This window comes from Trichechus manatus, unplaced genomic scaffold (assembly GCF_000243295.1).
Source record: "Trichechus manatus latirostris isolate Lorelei unplaced genomic scaffold, TriManLat1.0 scaffold00007, whole genome shotgun sequence".
Taxonomy (NCBI): domain Eukaryota; kingdom Metazoa; phylum Chordata; class Mammalia; order Sirenia; family Trichechidae; genus Trichechus; species Trichechus manatus.
Window position 1 is genome coordinate 22,107,505 of NW_004443943.1, and position 22,988 is coordinate 22,130,492.

Here is a 22,988-nt window from a genome sequence, read left to right on the forward strand (position 1 = left end):
TCTCGACTCCACGTCAGTGGGTATGCCTGTGGTTATAATCGCAGTTGGCAATGCGCTGTCTTTGTTATGTTAATGTGGCGGGATTAGTGTAGGGTGTATTTTGAGTCCATCTCTTTGGAGATATAAAAAAGAGGTTAAACATGCGAGCAGAGATGGGGGAAGAGAGATGCCAAGCCACAAGAAGATCGCCCAGGAGCAGAAGCTCAAAGAGCCAAGGAACTTCCTCCAGAGCCGACAGAGAGAGAAAGCCATCCCCTAGAGCCAGTACCCTGAATTCGGACTTTAGCCTCCTAAACCATGAGAAAATAAATTTGTTTGTTAAAGCCACCCACTTGTGGTATTTCTGTTACAGCAGCACTAGATAACTAAGACAACCCCAAGAGCTTTGAGATGAAGGATCACAGCCATGCTTTTGCTTCCCTTGGGGAAGGGAGGCGTGGCCCCTCCTCATCCTATGCCACTCCCTCGGTCCTGGCCCCTATCTTGTTTTCTTGTCTATCTATCCCAGGAGACTGTGAGCTTCCTGAGGCCAAACACCATGCAGGTCTCATTCTCAGATACTCTCACTGAGCATCAAGCCCTGCGGCGGCTCCACAGACACATGTTAAAGGGAGGGAGGCTGCCTGGGGGCCCCTCCAAGAACCACCACCACAGGGGCTATAGGCAAAGCCTTACTCCAACGCACAGAAGTGGAGAGTATCAGCCCGGCCAGCCCCCTCCTTTGGGAGCTCTGGAACATAATGGTACTTTTTCTTTTTAACTTATAGTGAATGCCTACTTTTATGCTCCATTCTCTCACCATCACTACTGATCTGTCCCACAAGCCAAAGGAGGCTGCATTAGGCTTATTTTAGAGCTGAGAACCAGCTTCAGCCTGCCAACATGGGGGAGAAGGTCTCACATTTATACAGCACTTTACAGTTTGCAAAGCACCCCCCACTCTTTTCCCATCACAGATGATCCTTACAACACCTCTCTGAGGCAGGGGCAAGGATTATTACCCCCATTTCCCCCTATAAGGAAACTCTGGCTCAGAGAGGTGAAGACACTTTACCCAGGGAGAGACAGCCAGAAGAGGATAGAGCCAGGACCACACTCGGTTTGTCCTAACTCATGGCTGGATCCCTTTTTCATCTTTTCCAATGATCCTTTCAAACTCCCAAAGGCGGGAGGGAGCACACAGGAGCCACCTTTTCAGAGCCACCCTGTTCTCAGCAACCTGGGCTGGGGCCAGGGGATGAAGTGGGCTGCAGTGTGGCAGCTCAAGAAGGGGACAGCAAAGGACACCTTGAGCTCAAACACAGCCTGTCCTAGTCCTGCAGCCAAGTCTCGATAAGCTGAGAGGGTGTGAAAACCCTGTGCCCACCCCACCCAGGCTCTCCATGAATCACAGGGACAGCGATGGATGAAGTAACACAGAAATCATGTCATAGCTGCTCAGAAAATGGCGGTTTTTATCATCTACCGGATCAGGGGTTCTTAACCCTGGAGTTCACAGGGTCTGCAAACCCACGTAAGTCACATGCACATGTTTGCAAGGGTGTGGCTTTTTCTGGAGAATGAATCTACTGCTCTCATTAAATTCTCCAAAGGAGTCCGTGACTGAAAAAAGGTTACAAACCATCATACAGCTCTATAAGTGGCTTGCAGTAGCAGAGTTCCTTGATAGAGCCCTAGAGCTTGGCTCCGTCCTGACACAAAGTAGGCACTCAGTAAAATCATGGGGAGCCAATCAATGGAGATGCCTATTGATAAGAGGACCTCACATCTATCAAGCACTCAGTGAGTGCCAAAGCCTGGTGCTAAGCTATTTATAAGCAAATTTCCATATGATCTTCACAAGAACCTATGAGATAGGTACTACCACTTTCTCCACTTTACAGACTAGAAAACTGAAGCCCAGAGACATTAGATGAACTGCCTGAGGTTGCACCAGAGTAAGTGGTAGAACCAGACTCAAAGGAGAATGGCTACAGGAAGTCATGAGGAAAAAACTCACAATTCCCACTGTTGGGACTGCCTACATGTTTTTCCCCTCCCCACCCCAACACTGTCCCATTCCTGCACACTTTATCAGGGAGTGAGTCCTGATATCTGATTATGTTTGCAGTCACTCCTCACCACTGCTGGCTCTCGATGAACCACCTGCTCCTCCAAGTGTGATCGGCACGGAAGGCAGCATCAGTATCACTTGGTTAGAAATGCACATTCTCGCCCATACCTATTAAATCCGAATCTCTGGAGTGTGGCCTGGAATCTAAGTTTTGACAAGTTCTCTAGGACAGTCTTATGCCTGCTCAAGTTCAAGAAGCAGTCTCTAGCACCCTCCTCCAGGCGCTGCTGGTCTGGAGGCTCTAGCTGGGCCCATCTCCTGGCATTTGGGCTTGCCACCTAAAAAGGGAAGAACTTGCCCACACTTCCCAATCCCCGACTTGTGTCGACCTAGGAGAGAGCTAGAAGGAACAGAAAGGTGACCTCCTCAGAGAAGCCTGCCGTGAACACTCCATCAAAAGCATAACCCCTTGTTGGTTTTATTCAGAGCATCCTGTTTGCATCCACCCAGACACTTATCACAGTTCCAAGGGGCACGGTTACTAGCTTGGTGTGCTTGTTTGGTCTGTCCCTGCCAGGCTGCAGGCTCCAGGGAGGCAGAACCCTCGCCTGTGTCCTTCATGCTTGTAGTGCAACAATAAGCTCAGTTCCCAACACACCAGAGGAGTCCTAAGACGTTGCTTATTGAGTATTCGGTGGTGGCCAGAGAATGGCTTTAACAGAAACAGGGGTTAACAGGCTGACAAATATTTCTCACCTACCTGAAAGGTTACTGAGTCGTTTCTGCTGTTCTGTGACAAAAGAAGAAAACACAGTATAAGTAAGATTTAGATAGCACACGGTGAGACCAAGAAGTCCCAGCACAACTCATTAGGATTCCAAACTCTGCTTCCTCAGTTGTCCTCTGGGCTTAGACACTAAGATGTCATGTGGCCCAGCTGACTGCAGGGGCATTATCATGGCTCCCATTATCCAGGTGTGACCTCCTCAGATATGCACAAGGAGAGGGGACTGGCACTGTTTCCTAGCTGTGCACATCTTGTCTTAAGAACCCTCCCAACTTCCCTGCCTTCAAGTGAGCAGGACCTTATACTACCTCAGTCTTAGTACCTTTTGAGAGAAATGTAATTGTAATTATAATCATGGCAGTTCCCATTTCCTGAGAGCTTGCTAAGTGCCAGGCACTGTTTTAAGGGCTTTTACACGTTAATGTTTTTAATCTTCACAACAACCCTAGCAGGTAGATAAGATTATTCTCCCCACGTACAGATGAAAAAACTGAGGCATAGAAAAGGAACTTTTTCAAGGTGATGCTCCTAATTATTATATCAACCCGCTGGTCCAGGGTACAGAGAATCTTAAAAAGTCAGTGTTGGCTGAGAGACTTCAGATAACGGGCACAAACAACCCAAGCCGACACTGAAAACCAGAGCTGGGTCTTGAACCTGTATCCTCCAACTCCTAGTCTGGTGCTCTTTCTGACTCTAATCACATGCCCCTGCTGCTCTACAACTCTCTCAGTCCCCTGGGTACTCACGGGGGAGGGGAAGCCAGCGTCTCTTTTGGAGAGTCCTGTGGGTACGTGATATGGGACAAGCAAAAAAAAAATGACCTTTACCTACCACAGCTGCTAAATATAAAGCAGCCACACAGATAAAAATAGAATGCTTGCCAGCCCATGGGTGCTCTGTTATCGTTAAAGAACGTCCGCATTGGCCAGGTCCCCACCCTCCCACCAGAATCAGTGTGGGCAAGAAGTAAACAGAGAGTGGCCACAGGGCACTCACGGCCAGGAAAAGCGGCGCCTGTCCACATTATGGCATGTGGATGGGCCATGTGGCTGGACAACCAGAAGTCCAGCTGGAGCTCAAGGCTCAGCTCTGCTGGTAACGGGCCAGATGACACAAACCAGTCATCTCACCTCTCAGGCTCAGTTTCCTCATCTGTTAAATCAAGGTACTCTACTAGATCTGTGGTCCCCAAACTGTGGTCTGCAGGCTGGTGGCGGGGCTTTCCCAGCCGGCAGAAGCAAATTTATTCCATTTTAAAGACTACGTTATTCCCACTTCTGAGGTGTGAAAAGGCCTTTCCTTCATACGATAGGACATGTGATGGTAGACAGTAGCAACTATTTTTCAGCAGAGTTATTTGGCAAAGTTAGAAATTAGCAACCCTAGGGTAGTGTCTAGACTGTCTTGTGGACTGTGTTCAGAAAATCCAAGTCTCGGAACCACTGAGCTCTTGCTCTCCAAGTGTGGCCCATGGACCAGCAGCAATGGAATGCCCTGTAAACTTGCTGAAAATGCAGAATCTCAGGCCCCACCCCGGACCTCCTGAATCCAAATCTGCACATTGAAAGGCCTGAACTAGGGGACCCATGGGGCTCCTCCAGTACTGAGTTTTCTAATTCAAATCTTCCTTTCCATACTGGTCACAAGTGATTTGTTCTCAAACACGTGTGGTATGAAGACTCAGGAAAGAGAGAAAAGGGGCTGTGTTGTTCCCAACCGGCAGTGCCAGGCAAGAGCTCGGTGCCCCTCTATTTGCTTAAAGTAGGGGAAGCTGCATTGGACAGACATGGATGTTGTTCACAATGTGCCCTGGGACAGTTTGAGCAGGAAACAAAAAACAACAACAACAAAAAAAACTGGGGAAGCTTTTTTAGGATGACTAAACTAGAATTTCAGAAGTAGAGTAAAGTTATTCTTCCCTCAGGAGACTTTGCAATAGTTAAGAAATGGTCTTCACGAGTGTTCTCTATGAGGCAAGGCAGAGCTGCCAGGTCAGGCACATTCCAAATTGAAGCCAAAAAAACACTCGACCCAAACCCCGTATACAAGCAGTAATACAAGGCTGGGCGGTTAGGCTCTTCCAGTCTTCTAGACTCTTCCTGCCCTGCCCTCCTCAGAGAACATATGGTTTGCTCTTTACGGAGCTGTTGTTAGCTGTCAACGAGTTGGCTCCAACTTCTGGCGACCTCACGTATAACAGAATGAAGCTTTGCCTGGTTCCTTTACAGAATGCTACCATTTAATCGGAGTCACTAGGGAGTGCAAACAGTTAATGTGCTCAGCTGCTAACCAAAAGGTTAGAGGTTCGAGTTCACCCAGAGGTGTCTCAGAAGAAAAGGCCTGGTGACCTACTTCTAAAAAATCAGCCGTTGAAAACCCTATGGAGCACAGTTCTACTCTGACACACACTGGGTCATCATGAGTTGGAAGTGACTTGTCAACAATGGTTATATTATTATTACTTAATCCCAAAATTCTAAAGCCGCTACTTGTTTCCTTTTCTGAAGGATTTGCATCTCACCACATAATTCTGATTTTTAAACCCAAGGACAGAACTCCCACAAAAGAGAAAGGCAAGAGCCAAAGGGTATTTGGGTAAACAAAGGAGTTGCATTTGTTCTAAGAAGAAATACAAAGGAACTACAGACATTTCTGTGCCCAAAGATGTCTCACTAGGTGTCATCAGAGGGAACTTGGAGGAAGCAGCTGACATTAGACTTAGCATTTCCGAAGAACCAAGTTGCCTTGGGAATAAATCTCATTTTTAAAAGAAACTGCATTTCCTTCTGGGAATTAACTTGCTTCTGTTTGACTGGGTTTTTTAAAAGGATGAGTCATAAACAAGTTCATAGAGAACCAAAATTTCACTTTGTCCTAGATCATGGATACTTTCTGGGCACAGAAAGCTCCTGCCAGGAAGGGGCAGGACACTGCTAGAAGGAGAATGGGCTCTTACATAGTTTAGTGCGAGGGTTGGGACCCTTTGATCTTTTGAAGAACACAGATTCATGGGTGAAAATTAATATGGGGGCCACGCATAGTGAAAAAAATAAAACCACTAAAACAACTATTTGAGTGGGAAGATTTTCAGTGACAAGAAAGAGAAAATGTTTCATTCATCTGTTCTTCAAGTTAGGAGCTAGAAACAGAAAACTCTATTTAATATGGAAAACAATTAAAAATAGGCTCCAGTCTCATTCTTATCCAAGTTAATGCAGAGGGAGGAGAGCTATGAAGCAGGCAAGCAGGAGTCAAGAAAAGGAAGATCTGGTACCAAGTTCTGAGCTCTGAACAAAATAAGTCTTCACTGTTCTTTAAAATTCCAACCAAAAAGCCCTTTCTACACTAGGAAGCAGCTTGAAAACTTTGTATTTCACACTGCAGATGACTTTTTTGAAGGGAAAGTTTATTCCTCTGTGGAATTCCAAAAAGGAAAACTTAGGATTCAGTATTATTCTCTGGAATTTCAAAGCAGAAGGGTCAACATATACAATTATTACCTCGAAGCACTTCTGCCTCATCTAGTCCTAATGTCCTTCCAGAGATGGGAAAGACCAACCAGAAGCAGTCAGAGAAACTATAGAAAACATACACTAAAACTCAAAGCAGAGCTGTCTGGGGCCACATAGTGTAGGAGCAAAAAGCGCAACAAATCTCTTGTCCCAGAGGGCACCAGTGAGCAACAGCCCAGGGCAATAACTACTGGCAATAATGAAGGTTATGAGTCACTAAGAAAAATTCAATAACCTCTGTTTTAGAGGTAGAAAAACCTCTTTTATATTTTAGAAAATTTTCAATCCCCTCAAAAAAAATTTTTTTTTAAAATTTTTGTCCTTAAAGGGATTACTATGTCTTATAGAAAATTTGTTATGTCAAAGAACTAAAACATTTATAACACTACTTAAAACAGGTATTACTGTACCTAGATTTTCCAAGCAAAGCCTCTGATTAGAATTCTCATGACAAGGAATTACGAGACACGGACTTTTTCCTCTCTTTTATTTATTTATCTATTTGGGTGTTACCATCTGAAGAAGACAAATGTGAACACCCAAGGTGTATGACATGCATGGCAACAGCTTACTTATTGACATCTGTTGTTGTTGTTTGCTGCCGTCGAGTTGGTTTGGACTCATGGTCACCCCACGTGTGCAGAGTAGAACTGTACTCCATAGGGTTTTCAAGGCTGTGTCCTTTCGAAGGAAGATCACTAGGCCTTACTTCTAAAGTGCCTCTGGGTGGGTTTGAACCGCCATTCTTTCAGTTAGTAGTCCTGTGCCACCCGGGGACTCCACCTGACTTTACACCGTATCAGAGGCCTCTGCCTGCCTGCTGTCATCTGTTGTCTGGGTCATGGGAGTGAATAAACTGGGGCAGGGTTCCTTAGGAAAGTTCTGGATCTATGAAATTTTATGTGGAAGGGCAGAATTCTTGCCATGGATGTCATGGAATAGCTAGGCTGATTCCAGTGAGCGGGGGGAGGGGGTGCACCATGAAGCTCCCTTACCTCGATTGTGTTGCAAGAGCACAATGGTAGGATTGACGATTGTTGTCGAGGGATAAGCAGATGATGGCTTGCTGACTGGTGTGAAGGTTTGGGTGTCCGTCCCAACACGGGACGAAGAAACTTCATTTAGTAGAGGACTTGAACCCTGGAAAGAAAGCAAACATTGTAACTAACCATCAACACATAGAACCTAGAGTTAATACTTTCTCGAAAGAAGAAACTGAAAGCTAGAAGGACCTAATTATAAAAAGAAATGTAAACAATGAGACATATCATATCATTAATTCCAGTTAGCAGTTTAATCTGGAAGATTTATTCTCTTTGCTGGTATTAGTGAGGGGAGAAAGAGGAAAGGTAAATGTTACTGAAAGTCTCAGCAATTATCATTCATTATTTTTGCCTGGTAATAATCGTGGGTCAATCCAGTTACTGAAAAAGCAAATCAAAGTAGAATGACATGCAAAATTCATGCAGTTTCAAATGTGATCCAAGAACAAGAGCTGGTTTAAACAGGAAAGTTTAGTACAGTTGTGTAGAGAAACATGAGACAACGTGAGGACAAGAAGGCACCGATGTAATGACCGAAGAATACAGTAGCAGTAGTCTCGGAAGGCTACTCTTAGCATCCGCCTCACTGAACAATTCCACTAAAGCTTGCTTCTGGAATCTGGATATTATTCTGTCTTGATATTATATTTTTTCACTCCAATACTGGACTGACAAAGATCCCTGCGAAAGATGCCCTTGTGAAAATCATGACTTTAAAAACCTGAGGTCACTGTTAGAAATACCAGTAAAATTATTAATTCTAATGCTATAATCGGCATGATGGGAATAATATTAATCTTTTTAAACAAATGAAAATAAGACCCTGAAATGTAACAAGGATATTTAGACACGTTCCTCCATCGTATCTATAAGTTTTGCAAAGTTTCTATTTTGGAATTTGCTGACCTTAAAACCAGGATGTCATTCTCAAATGATTTTAAGAACAAGATTTTGATAGTTACTGTCGAGGCAATTATTATGGCCCATTAGAGATCTACTACTCTGTAAGTGGAGTCCGTGGGTAGTGCAAATAGTTAATGTGCTTGGCTGCTAACAAAAAAGGTGGCAGTTAGAGCCCACCCACAGGTACTTTGGAAGAAAGGGCTGGTAATCTACTTCTGAAAAATTAGCCATTGAAAACCCGACAGAGCACAGCTTTACTCTAACACATAAGTTGCCATGTGTTGGAATCCACTTGATGACAACTGGTTTGGTTTTGGTTTACTCTTTAAGCACCCCCAGGACAAGGGCCAGGACTCCCTCTTTCTCCTGCTCCCCCCAGTACCTAGCCCAATGCTCTGCAGACAGCAGGTGCTCAGTAAACGCCACCTGAATGATAGGAACCATCTACCAGCAAAGGTATTTCTAAGCAACTTCTGCCCCAAGAGAACACGTGCCCAACCAAAGAGATGGTGTGAATTTCAGCACCTGGGACAGCTCATGACACACAGTAGGGGCTTTGTAAATGCTGGTTGGGTCAGTCCATCCCCTTGGAAAGCTCCCTACATAGCCATAGCTGTTGGTTATGACAGGCAGCTCAGTTTATTGAATAACCTTTTCCCAAGACTTGAGAGGCACAGTGTGATCTTGTACAAAAGTACCTCATCTCAATTTCTTCATTTGTAAAGTAGAAAATAATTACACTCTTCCTAATTCACTTCCAAAGTGAGATAATAAAGATAACTGACATATCAGTGAAAACTCTGCCAGAATGCACCCAAAAAACACAAAATACCAGGCATACAGCTCTGTGAAGTATAAATGCCTAATGTGATGTCTGGGTGGATCGTGTGAGCATTAGGCATTTAAAAATGTTCCTCTACGGTGTGTGTCTTACTGGAACATCATAAAAATGGCTATTGACTAAAAGAACTCAGATCAATTAACATGAATTCCATTCTTCCCTCTTACTCTCAAATAGCTGCAGGAGCAGATACCAGCTCAAGGCTCAGACACCATCCACTGGGGCTCCTGCTCTTCCTGACAATTCTCATTCAGCGGAGGAACCCCAGCAGGTTCCTTTTTCACTTCTTTCTCTGTTACTCAAGGAGCCTTGGTGATGCAGTGGTTAAAGCACTGGGCTGTTAACCGAAAAGGTCAGTGGTTTGAACCCACCATCCACTCTGCAGGAGAAAGATGTGGCAATCTGCTTCCATAAAGATTTACAGCCTTGGAAACAGTATGGGGCAGTCCTACCCTGTCCTATAGGGTCACTATGAGTTGGAATCAACTCGACAGCAGTGTGTTTGGTTGGTTTCTCTGTTACCTGGGGCCAAACCAGAAGTTATCAGGCCAGTTGAAGTCTTCCAAGGATGTCTATACCAGGCTGATTTGAGAAACTGGGGGCACTGTCCCGGCACCATTATATGATATACATGAAACAAACTGGATATGAAAGCCTAGATCTAAGCAAATGATAAATTACAGGGTATACAACAAAACTACTCACGATGGTAGACTAGTGCATTAAAGCTAAGACTCACTTTACATGCTACTCCATGAAAACCCATTCTGTGCTAGGCAAGAATACCTGCACTCTCCAAAACAAGACTGGGACTTTCAAATTTATCTCTAAGATAAGCTGGGGGTGGGGGAGATCTTGGTAGAGGTCAGTGCAACAGAGAACAACTGAGCATTTTTCTTCAATAGGGCTGAGCACACAACTCGATGGAAATCCAGCCCATAGGCCATGTCTGGCCTGGTCCTGATTTAACACACTATGGTGCATCTAGAAACTTAAGAAACCTCAGCCCGGGGTACAGAAGCTCCCAGCTCTGGTTTGCCTGATGCCTCACCATAATTTCTCTAACAAACCAAAAGGAAGTTTCCTTCCTGCTTTCTGCATGACCAGCTTCGGCTTGATGAGCTATTTGGACCAGTTTTACAGGCAAGTCTCTAAACTCAAAGGGAGGTCAGTGATTTATTGGTTACATCACACAATTACATGACCTGTTAGACCACTATTTCTTAAACTGTGGTCTGCAGATCCCCAGCATCTACCAGGGTGCTTGCTACCAAGTCAGAGTTCTAAGTTTCCTGCCAGACCCACCCAGTCAGAAACTCTGGGAGTACAACCCAGGAGACAACAATTAACAAGCTTCCCTGCCCTCAGGTGACTCCCAAGTACGCTAAGCTTGAGAAGCTACTTGACTCAAAACACCCTTTGAGAGCACGAGCTGTGACCTGTTCAGTTGTACCCACCACATCCAGCAGAGTCTACAACATGGTAGGAACTCAGTGATTAATTAATTAGCCACTTACTTACTTTTGAGTGGCTCTGCCCCTCCTCCTCCACTTACTATGACAAGTCCTCGGCAACGTATCCACTTAACTCTACAACAGTGGCAGCTAACACTTATCGGGCACTTCCTCTGTGCCAAGGACCGTATTAGAGACTTTTACATACTTGATTCCACTGAACCTCATATGCTGTGAACTGAGCCAGGAAACCCTATTTTATGACTGCTACTGAAATTCTTTCAGGTTCTCGCAATTCCCAGGGCTTCTGAGGACAGAACAGAGACCCAAGTACTTGGACTCAGCTTTTTCTTTAAAGGCCTTTGAGCTTTCTTGCCTGTGATGGGGACTCTTCCCCACGGGATGAGACCTGAGGTATCAGAGCCCCTTATGTGCCCATGACCACTGGTCCACTGTTTTGCCACCCGGCCCCTGAGAGCCACTACTCAGGGCCCCAGCAATTTCCTGTCTTTTGGGGAACAATCCTAACATTTGTACAAGGCGTTTAAATCCATTTGCTAAATTAAACCCAACTCTCTCCTTATTTTGTTTTTACTTTTTACCTAGTCTCTGTCATTTCTACATATAAAAGACAGCTTGTTTACTCATTAAATCAACCAAAGAGTGAATCTTTTCCTCCCCAACAATCTCCCTGCTCCCTGGTGGAGAAATTCTTGTTATTCCGCACCACACCTGCCATTGACTTCTCCACATAATCTTCAGCTTTCCTGAGCTTTCAACATTACATCTGCCTCGCCTATAAAGATGTAACTTCATAGCTGAAGTAAAGGCGACAGATGTTGTTTTCTCTGAGGGAAAACAAAGTTCTTTCAGGAAGATGTGCATTCCAAACAGGACAGAGAAGGAGGGGTACTTGAGAGATCCATAAACAGCTGCGAGAGATCCATGGCACACACGCTGGAAGCATGCACTCGAGTGAAAGCAAACACAGTTCCAGTTGTCACACAAGTAATAGCAGCAGCCAATGCTCAGTTCCTCAGGACTTAGTATTCCAGTGAGAAAGAGGTATTTTACTGCTGGGAGCAGACATTCAGGAAAGCCGTGAGGATGGAATTCCAGCAAGCTTACGGTACTTGAAACAGCTCCTGGGAGGTCAGGCTCCAAGACTCTGTGGAGGTCCTCTGGGACTGGGGGGACCAGCGGAGGTGGTGGTGAGAAGGATGGTGAAGTCTGGCTAACGGGGGGAAAGGAGCCAGAAGCACTGGCTGGCTGGCTGTGGTGGGGCCGCCTCTGCAGACGAGGGGGAATGAAATCATCTAGTGTCGGCAAGGTCAGAGGTGAGCCAGCAGGGGCAGTCGCTGGGAATGTGGGAGCGCTGCCAAGCGGACCCAGAGATGCTGGAGGTCTGGCAGTGCCTTCTTGCCCTCTGTCAGTGTTAACCAGGTAGAGAGGGACAACTATTATCTCAGGCTGGGCTGAGCTGGAGGAAGTGGCATCCTGTAGGAAATAAGGGGGTCGTTATGTAAAGGGGTATGGCAGAGAAGAAGGAATTCCATATTTAAACAGTTGAAGATGGACATGCAATGATGTACTCCGAGAAATATTTAATCGGTGCCCTTTCCTCAGAGTGCACGAGACAGCCAGTGCTAGCCAGTTGGCCTCCCGATACTCTATGACACAGAGGGAAGCCCATCCAAGTTTACTTTCCATCCATCTATTTTTGAATCCCTTTAACACTGTATAAGAGAGAAAGCAAGAGAACAACAGAACACGCAAGCAGGCTGTGTTTAACCCCACAAAACCGCCTGTAGAGCCTGGAAGCTTGGAGGCAAATACAATTTCTTTTGCATCTTGCTATAAAACATAAACACACCATACCTCACCATATTATTAGTCTACGTTCCACACTCTGGCATACTTACACATTTATGGAAAAAAGAGAGAGGACTGTGCTGAGATGTTTAGAGAGAAGAACTGGGGATTCAAGCTGCAGCAATATTAACGATGAGAGGGAGGGTAGGGCAGCCCAGAAAACAAATGAGCTGTTCGCATCAATTTAGAAAGAGACGGTGTAGAAGACACACACACATTCCTAGTTCTTGCCTTGGCTGGATAACACGGCTGCAAAAGGTAAGGCTCTTTTCTCTTCTGGTTTTCGAGATCAGAGGTAACCTGGGGGCCTAGCACAGGTGGTCTCACTGCTTCTGGGAACGAAGCCCCCAGGAGAGGACTCCCACCAGGGTTAACGGCATCTTTATGGATGTCAGAGAATAGCTTGGGAGGGTCAGAAGGAGGAGCAAAGGGTGGTTTTCCCGTGCCGGCTGTGCGGGAGACAATGCTGGGAGCCGGTGCTCGAGTGCCTGCAGCTTCCGAGGGAGTGCCTTTGGCTGGGTCACATGCAATACGAGAGGCGCTTTCCGATGCCGCCAGGCAAATGTTATTGGATAAACAAGGTACATATAAGCTGCTGACCTTTTTATTCCCAACTGCCTTATAACGTGGATTAGAGCTCACATTCTCACTATAAACTGTCCTGGTGACTGCATGGTGCTGCTGGGGCTGGGATAAAGCACTGGGGTACGTGGAACCAGGAAGCCGGGGACCAGGACACACCGCACCTTTGGGAGCTGATCTGGCGGCCAGGGGGCGAAAGACCGGCTGGGGCTGTGAGGGGGCCTGCTGCCCGGGGGTGCTAGGTGGGATGTAAGGCTTTGGTGAGCTCAGGTAGAGGGAGTCCCTGGAGGTAGAGCAGAGGGTGGGAGGCTGCCGTGCAAAGCGGTCCTCTTGAGGGAGTGGAGGGTGTGGGGGAGAGAGAACCTTTAGTATTGTTTTCAAGACATGATACCAAAGCAGGGGGAAAAAGAGGAGGGGAAATGGAAAGAAGGACGACCATTAGAAACACAGCATTAACGTCATACAAAGACAAAGCAATATTTGGCACATTTTTAAGCAAATCCTCAGTTTAGATCCTCATGGTCGCTATATTTCTCTCCTGGGTTAAAGCCATGTGGCCAAGCACTTAATCATATCTACCTGTGAAGGGGCAGGCCTGACTCTCCTTTATATCAAAGGAGGCTGAGCGCAACTTATGAGATGCCATTTACTGAGTCAATTTTGACACCAATCCTTGGTTGACCCGAACTTTTTTTAGATCTCCTGACTGAAGAGGGGTGCCAAAGGAACTAAAATGTCAGTGGGAGAAGCCCCAAAGGCCCCAACTCCCTCTCACATCTCCTTTCCTCAAAGAGACTTTTTTTTTTAAGTCTTTGGCTTTAAACTTTTAAGTTTATGCTTTCTGTACTTTTTTGTGCAATTTTCTGTAAACCTAAAACTGCTCTAAAAAATAAGTTCATTAAATTTTAAAAAAAAGTTTAAGTTCACTGAAACTCTTTTGAGTGCCTTTCACTATTTTCTCTTGGGAAAAGGAGAAGTGGAAGAATCATCCTTATTTGTGTTCCCAGGAGGCAGATGTCTTAATGGAATCACTCAGATCTAGCAATGAGCTCCATAAGCATAACAAATTAAAGCTCACCAAGAAGAGAATGCTAAGGATTTACAATCCACATGTGCTCTTTTCTCAGAGGAAACAATTTGATGGAACTAATTATTACAAGGAAGACAAGCATGAGATTAAAAGCATGTAGTCTCCCATTTTTGATGCACACAAAAAAGGGACCAGTCAATGAAGCACTTGATTGCCTGGTTTATCAAATTCCAGCCCCATCCCCATTCCCACCCAGCTCATCACCAAACACAGACAATTCTAGGTGTTGGGCAGTCAGCCCAGGACTCACGGCATAAGTCCAAAGCTCTGGCTACAGGTTCACAGCTAGAAGGTTATACTTCACATCTCATTCTCTCCCTCAGCACAGCTCCTAGCTCCATCTTGGGTCTCAGTGGGGTAGAGGGTCAGGAAATGGGGTGAATCTCATTTCAATGGGAACCATCTGCCAGCCTGTGGCTCAACTGAGAATCAGACCATGGGATAAGGAAAGTTCATTTTCCTAGATTTTCTTCACTGACCTCTGACTTTCTTTAAAGATATCCCAGTACTGGAAGAAAACCAGAACGGTCCTCCAAAATGCACAGGTGAGGTATATTAGAGATTGGTCACTATCTGGTAAATGGGTTGTGACCAAAAAATGGAGAGGGTGCGAGAGTGTGGATCTGTGTTTTTGTTTTGTAGAGTACAGGTGGCAAGGGGAAGGGATGTTAGAAAGGGTAAATAGGTGAGAAGTGAAAAAGTTTTATGAGCCTGGATTAGAATATCAATTCAGAGATAGTAAATAATCTATCCTTTAACAAACTCAGTTTTCAAGTTGCAAACAACCTCAATGGAGAAGAGCTATTTCGGTAATTCTAGGTTAACTTGATGCCTGCCTGTTCTATCAGGTGGCCATGATGGTTCCAGGAGAATGTAGCCATATGTATCAAACCAAAAAACACAAAATGAGCAGCTCCTCTTCATCAGTTAGCAAGCAAGAGTATAACCTTTCAGATAAACTCACTTGGTTTCATTCACCTTGGGCTGGAGATTGGGGCATGTTCACAGACTAACTGAAGCTTTCTAGAAACAAAACACTTTGTTTACCACACACCAGAGGAACTGCTGGGTAAGTTGAAAATGGCTGTTAAGGACGTTAAGTAAAAGACTATTTTGATTTGGGCTTGGATTTACTTTTACTTAGAGCTCAAGCATCCCATATTCGATTCCTTCTTGTCCAAAGATAGAAATCAATTTCAGTGAGTATTTAACTTAATTTGGCTGTGGCCATATATGGTGGCTGGGCTGTATTACATCAGGCCACAAGCCTTCCCAGGGCTCTGACCCTCAGAGAGGATAGATACTTCCCCTAGACTGTTGACAATGCACTTAGAGCCAAAGGCCTTCCTGTCCTGGGGCTTTTTTTAGCCCTAAAGAAGGGTGTGGGGGGATTGCACAGTGACTTTACATAGAAGCAACTATTTTTTGTTTTAAACATTGTAGGAATCACATAGTTTGCATCCCCGCCCAGCTGGCTATTAATGGAATTTCATTTATCTTTTAGAAAGTGGGCCAGTAAAAATGAGGCTGCTTGAAGAATCTGCTATGTTCATAGTTTATATAGTTCCAGAAACCACCAGTCTCGACCTCGCTGGGAACCATCATGGTGGTGATGACATAAGAGAAGGAAGCCTGGGTTCCCTGTTATTAGGTGGGGAGAACAAGGCAGCAGGTCCAGGCTGGCAAAAGGAAAAGCCTATAGGAGCACCAGGAAACAGGATTGCTGTCTGTCTTTATGCGGAGATGGTAGGCCCGCAGGGTTTGAGAACTTTCTTCACCTGAAACAAACCCAGGATGGTCACTAGCCCAGCCCACTTTGGCTCCGCCTGAGCTGGTACCCACTCACAGCTCTGGCAATGGCTAGACAGATAAAGAAGTCATTTTTGAATTAAGAAAGAATTAAAAAAAAAAAAAGAAAAATTCAAGAGGTAATGCATGACTGAAAGGTTCTTGAAATTTGGATGGCCAATTTTACATTGAATATGCAAAAGAAAACCTCTATATTGGCAATTTACCAGGTTCCCTTTAAGGGAAAATTCTTGGACAGTGACAGATAATGAGAAAACATGGTGTTTGTAGGAGATATTACGGGAGGATTATTCTTACTAGATCATAAACTCTGTGAGGGCAATGTTTAACACAGTGATCTGAATACAACCGATGCTTGATAAATCTGAGTTCAATAAATGTATTTTAAAAGGCTTAAGGAATTTTCATTTACTTCACATGCTTTGAAAATTACCTCTTTAGAGAGCTGTTTAAGAGGGCAAAGGAGTTACTGAGTTGCCCTTTGGGCTAAGTCACTGATAATGGAAGAAAAGGTATGCTTCTACATTTGCTGTGGATTACCGTAATCAGCACTATTTTCTAATTTGGACATAGCCAATTACATCAGTTTTTGAGATGGCTGAAGAAGATGGCAACAGTTAACACACTTATATGTGGGGAAAGCTTTTAGAAATGGAAAAACCATGACGAGTTATTTACTGGACAACTGACCTCCCAAGTCCCCGTGTCTGATGAGGACTTAGGGAGGCGAGGCACATTTGCGATTCTAACCAGTGGTCCTATGTGCACTGGGTGGTACCTAAGGGAGCCAGGCCGTGGCAGACGGCAGAAAGGCTGACTGGTGCTGCTCAGCACACAGGGCAAACAATTTAGCAACCAGCTCTAAGCCTGGGAAGATATGGATCTGCAGAAAGGAAGACAGCGTTTCTGATTCAGTTTCATTCAGGGACCAGTGCCATTTTGAGTTCTCAGAAGCAGGAGCCAGAGGATCATCGGAGAACAGGGGTGGGCACTAAGGAAGGACATGCGGAATTTCTGCTCCTTGTGAGTCGGGGAGAACAGTCACAGAAGGAAGGCACAGGGAAGTGGACACAAGAAACGCATTTATGCAGCCGTTTTTGAGCAGCACAGCTCCCTTTAAGAAAGACTGCTCCATTCCATGGATATGGCTCCTCTATTTAAATCATTTGCACAGATGGCATGAATTCAAAACAGGGCCTATCCCATTCATCAAAATGGCAAAGTAGCAACAGGGAAGGGAAGGAAGAAGGATAAGGAAAACAGCTGAGGGAAAAGACTTAAGGAAAAATTATCCCTACTCTATATTGTACAGTGGAGCCCTGGTGGCACAATGGTTAAGTACTCGGCTGCTAACCAGAATGTTGGCAGTTTGAATCCTTGGAAACCCTAGGGCAGTTTCACTCTGTCATATAGGGTCGCTATGAGTCAGAATCAACTTATCAGCAATGGGTTTGGTTTATGTTGTACAATTGTGGGGGATTTTCTTTTACAGGATAGAACTACAACTATTTAAGCTCGACTGTACTGCCATTCCAACGTCAACCAGCCTGCTCCTCAGCCACTGAATACGGGTCTGGGCAAAGCTGCCTGATCTTAATCTGTAAGGATATAGTTGCTGGAACTCTTACAGTCCCAAATCCAGCTAATTAATGGAATAAACACAAGAATGCACTCTTTTCTTGAATATTACATGCTAAAAAGTTAAAAAAACAATAACAAACAGGCTCAGACCTTTTCCCCACGTATTCAAGGCTAAATGGATTCCCTCTTTCAGAATATTTTTATACTAGTATCAAACCTAGAAACATCAGGCCTATTTCAAATACCCTGGTACACACATCCTATGTCACTGCTCCCCTGGGCCCCAACTTTTCCAAACTCTGGTCCTTGTGGGACCAGTAAGTTCTGCCTCAGAACTTAACTCCATACACAGTTGGGGGACCAGGAAGTCACAAGTCTAAGCTAAAAAAAAAAAAGACTCAAGATTAGGTGTCACTCACCAGTACCCACCCCGCCCTTGGGCAGATGCCTACCTGGGGCTTGTCGGAAGGAAGGTTGGGATGTACACTTCTGTAGCCCTTGGCAGCGAGTGAAGAGGGTTGGGCGTTTCCATTGGCATCAGCACTGGAAGAAGGCCTCCACTCATCTATGAAAAAAACAGAAACCTCTCACTCCCAGGAACACTCCCTGGTTCCCCTCTAATTCAGGGGTCCCTGGTGGAAGGCAAGAATAGAAAGAATGCAAGAGACGCCATACCTGCTGAGGAATTCTCTGACTCCAGACCTACGTTTGGTGCAGAAAGTGATGAAAACAAGAAGAAAAGAGGAAAAACAGAAATGGTTACATTTGCAGGAAACAAGTATGCGCTGCCCAAAAGGATGGAAACCCAGTGCCCCGTTGTCTGACACAAAACGCCTTCAGTCACGATGTCCTAATTACCATAGGAACCCACTCTAAACCATGATGTGCTCACAGGGGCTGACCTTTGAAAACACAAGGCTCACATTCACAGTAATGAAGAAACAATTGTTCCTTGACATTCTTATTTTACAGACAAAAAGGCAACAGAATGCTCTGCTGTCCAGTGCTCACTCACTCACTCTCATTCCCCTTCAAGTCTGATGTGGGTTCAGAATGACCTCTCCTCTCCTCATCAGCAGGCTGGGCGAGCTCACAGACCCAGGAGACTGAGACGTGGATAAGCACTTTGTCCAGGGGTGTTCATGCTGGGCTAGGGGTAGAACATGATTTAAGCCCAGAGGCATCTGCTGTGATAACGGATTTTTTTTCTCCCTGCCTGCTTTTCTTCTTTCCATTATATGAGCCATGAAAACACTTCAAATCTAATCAGCGTCCTGAGTTTTCAACACACTATAAGGCACCTTTGTCTCCCTTCAGCTGGCTACCACCTTCTCTCCCAGCCATTGTTCAACACACTGCAAGGTCCCTAAACCTCTCCTAAAATGACCCACCTGGCACCATAGGCTGTACAGCACAGTGGTTATGAGCTTGCCTGGGGAGACAGCCAGACTTGGATTTAAATCCTGGTTCCATCCCCTTCAGGCTCTAAGACCCTGGGTAAGTTAAAAGCCTTAGTTTCCCCATCTGCAGAATGGGGACAACAGTATGTCTCCTTCATGAGGGTTGTTATAAGGATTAAATGAGATAATGTATGTGAAATGCTTAGCAAGGGTGCCCAGCAGAGTTCAACAAATGTTTACTATTTATCATCACCCTCTGTATCACCTCTTAGCTCTACTCTATCCTCCATCTAGCCCAGGGGTCTGCAAACTTCCTGTAAAGAGCCAGACAGTAAATATCTCAGGCTTTGTGGGCCACACAGTCTTGGTCGCAACTATTAACTCTGCCACTGCAGCACAATGCAGTCATACACAATATGTACATGAACAAGCATGGCTGTGTTCCAATAAACCTTGACTTATGAGCACTGAAATTTAAATTTCATGTTATTTTCATGTGGCATAAAATATTCTTCTTCTTTTGATTATTTTTCACCATTTAAAAATATAAAAACCATTCTTAGCTTACGGGACATACAAAAACACATACGGGTCGGTCAGATGTGGCTCACAGGCCATAGTTTGCTAACCCTTGATCTAATGTGACAACGTGACATCTTTGTCTTACAGGAAAACCTTCACTCTCTAGTCTGCACAGGGGTAGTTTCTCTGAACAGCTTCATTTTACAGATTGGCTAAGGATTCACCCCTTTAAGTATCAAAAACAATTTTCTCTTAAATTGCAACAATGCTGAATGAAAAAATTTCTAAAGTATATTGCGTGTTCTTCTTAGCCTCCAGGGGCTGCTCTGCGATGTAGGGTCACCAGCCCTGTACGACATGGCCCTAGACTGCTGGGACTTCCCTTCCCTGCATCTACCATGTTTTACTGTCCCATCTTCCTTTCTAAGTTATTTCTAGTCTACCCTGATCTGTCAAGTCATTCTATCAAATGTATTACACTTGTGTATAAACTAAATAGCAAAAAAAAAAAACAACTAAATAGCAATAGGCTCTGAGTGAGAGGCTATTCAATAAAGTACGTAAACTTTGTACACGGATTGGGGGCATATTATTTTGCCCACCTTTTGATGCTCAACTGACCTCTGTTGAGGTGACATTATCAGACACATGAGTCATAGAAAACTGAGATGTGACTGTCCCTCCAAAGCTCTAGGTATCATAAAGGCACTATCACTTTGGCATCAGACTCCCTAGAGTTTGAGTCCTGACTCTGTCTTACTAACTACACACCTGTAACAAATGACTGCCTCACTGTGAACTGGAGATCATATCCACCTCTTTAGAGTTATGAGGACTAAATGAAAGTATATCTAGCACAAAGTATATGCTTAGTAAAATTGGAATCCAAATCATTAGGAAGAAAAGTTTCCCCAGACATAGACATAAATTAGAGATTGTTGACCTCTGACATTTGATAAATAGCTTCAAGAACATTATATCCTTGGGAATGGACCCATTTTTTCTTCCCATTCCAAGTCTTTAAAATGGTTCCTTTCCTCTCATCACCAAAAAAGGCAGCTCCTAGGACCTCTTTAAAGCATTCCTCTCCTCCTTATTAAGGAGGGTGGTATTTCTGATGTTCCACTGTCCTTCATCTGTTACTGAGTCTTCTGAATCTCGAAGGCTGGTAGCAGCCCAGAGCCATCTGTGCCTCAGTGCTGTAGGATGAAATTTTATAAACATAATCATCAATTATTCACTCTTGATTGAGGAGACTCTCAAAATGCTTCTTTCAATAAATGCTACCTTAGAGCTTTCAGGGGAATCAGAGGAAGTCTTGGAAATTTGGATCTGAAATAGGTTTTATAGCCCTGAAGAGATCAAGTCTTTCAGCAAGAAATATAACTGATTTAACCTTATCTTTTCATCCATCTGTTCTTTATATACAACCTTTTCTTCTGGCTTGTGGCCGAAGTCTCCTGATAATTCTCTTTTATCTCATTCTGTGCTAGTTTTATTCTGGCCTGTTCTAAAGTCTTTCGTTGATCAGTTATTCTTGGGATCATCAGATACTTTTCATTGTGTTAATCTTGATGTGTTCTAGTAACGTGTCAAAAGTGGATCTAAGCATGCTCCGATTTTTATTTGTGTTTATTTTTCATGCACACCTCATTAAAAAAAGACTACAGGGGGTGTCCCAACTGCTTCAATGTAAGTTTTCTAGTGATATGTTTTTGCTACTGCCACTTCTGGAGAACAAATCTGACATTCAAAGTGGAGGAAATGAGTTGATCATAAGTCCGAGAATCTTTGCGTCCAAAGTTAATTTTGTAGCTAAAAGGCAGTAAGGGCTGGAGACAACTGGCACAGAGTTAACAAAATTTAAGAGTTGAACTGGACCTTGGTATCTGAGTTGGAACACAGATACTGGCATATCAAGCACAAGGTCTTCAGGCTAAATCAGACAGGAAGCTCCGTTTTGCACCCACCACAACCTTGGGCTCCTTGTCTCCTGACCTGGAGAAACGGGTGGAGTCACTCTGGACCAACACGATGCTCTCTCAAGACCTGGATCCAACCAGGCACAGAGACCAGAAAGCAGGGATAAGATAATGAGACCTCTCCCAGGGTCAGGGGGCAGGACTAAGATTACTGTGATTCTCTTTAGATGGTTCCTATCAAAAAACCAAGGTCTACAGTCAGAGGTTGAGAAGCTGGTCAGTAAGCTATGATTAGGGATCCATAATCAAGCCACCACTCAAGGGCAGGAGTCTGGAGAGTGGGTTAAAACTGGGCAACGCTGAAGACTCCGTCTGCCACTCTACCTCAGAGAACGTTTCCATCTTCCTAATGTTCACTTCAGTGCAGATGACTCCCAAATCCACACCATGGGATCCAAATGCCTATTAAAAACTTTCTCTTAGAAGTCCTTCCCTAGGCAAGAAACTCCATGTGTTAAAAACTGGAACTCAGCATTCCTTTCAACCCCTTTCACAAAAACTAACCTCTATAGGTATCACAATTACTCTCTTAGTCAACCTGGGAAGATGCTTCCTGGTCAGCACAGAGTCCTATCCCTCCTTAGTCCTTAAATACACTGCATCAAGCCCTGTCACTTCATCCTTCCAAATATACTTTTACACTTGGCCCTGTTCTTCATTCCCACTACCATCATCCTAAGCCCAAGCTGTCATGGCCTCAGATTTAAATTACTTCAAATATTTGACAGGCCCCCTGTTAATGACAACAGCTAGCATTTAATAGCACCTATTATGTGCCCAGCTCTGTGCTAAATGCTCAATATGAAAGAGTTCATTTAACCTCACAAGTCTATTATGATCATCTCTATTTTACAGATGAAAAAATTGAGGTTCTCTACGGTTAATTTGCTCACATCACAAGGACAGTAAGGAGCAGAGCTGAGGCTCAGTAGAGGACGGTCTGACCCCAGAACTATACCACCTCTCAACGGATAATGGAGTTAGAGCAAGGACTAAAAATAGGGGGCACCCCTGAAATGTAGATATTGAGGGGACATGTAAGGAAGAAAACTGGGAGAACATAGATGCTTTCAGTCCAGGCAAATAATCAGCAACCTGGAGACCCACAAGGCTTGGAGGAAGTAGTTAAGGCCAGGGAACAAGGCAAGGAGGAAGCAGATAGAACAGCTGGGGCAGATGCTGGCTCTGATGAAGAGGAATGGAGCTGGATGCTATCTGACATTAGCTATCTAGGAAGGCGCTGGGAATAGGAAGCATGCCCAATCCTTGGCAACAGCCACTCACACTCGGGCTTCCAGTGTGAGCATGGCTACCTATAAACACCAAAGCTGTTTTCATAAGTCCATTCAAGGCCCAAGGACTCCCAGGCCCTAGGACAGGACTGGAGACTGGTGATGACCAGCAAGTTGCCATCAAGAGGCTCATATGGAGGAGGAGAACGAGATATGAGGAAGGCTGGAGAACCACATGGACACAGCCAAAGTCCAGAGACAGCAGCATGCTGGCCAGTGGGTAGTATGGTAAGACGGCAAGTTCCCCATTCCTGAATGTTCC

General features: G+C 44.6%; 1 protein-coding gene across 1 annotated transcript in view; it reads right to left on the minus strand.

Annotated features, from left to right (window-relative positions):
- The window catches only part of SORBS1 (sorbin and SH3 domain containing 1), a 116,002-nt gene that overhangs the window by 81,704 nt on the left and 11,310 nt on the right, over positions 1-22,988 (minus strand). Inside the window, exons 5-9 of the mRNA XM_004369961.2 lie at positions 18,206-18,232; positions 17,983-18,095; positions 11,725-12,093; positions 7,351-7,495; positions 2,814-2,843 (exon numbers count right to left, since the gene is read on the minus strand). Of these exons, the coding sequence (XP_004370018.1) occupies positions 2,814-2,843; positions 7,351-7,495; positions 11,725-12,093; positions 17,983-18,095; positions 18,206-18,232 (684 nt within the window). The remainder of the gene's footprint in view (positions 1-2,813; positions 2,844-7,350; positions 7,496-11,724; positions 12,094-17,982; positions 18,096-18,205; positions 18,233-22,988) is intronic.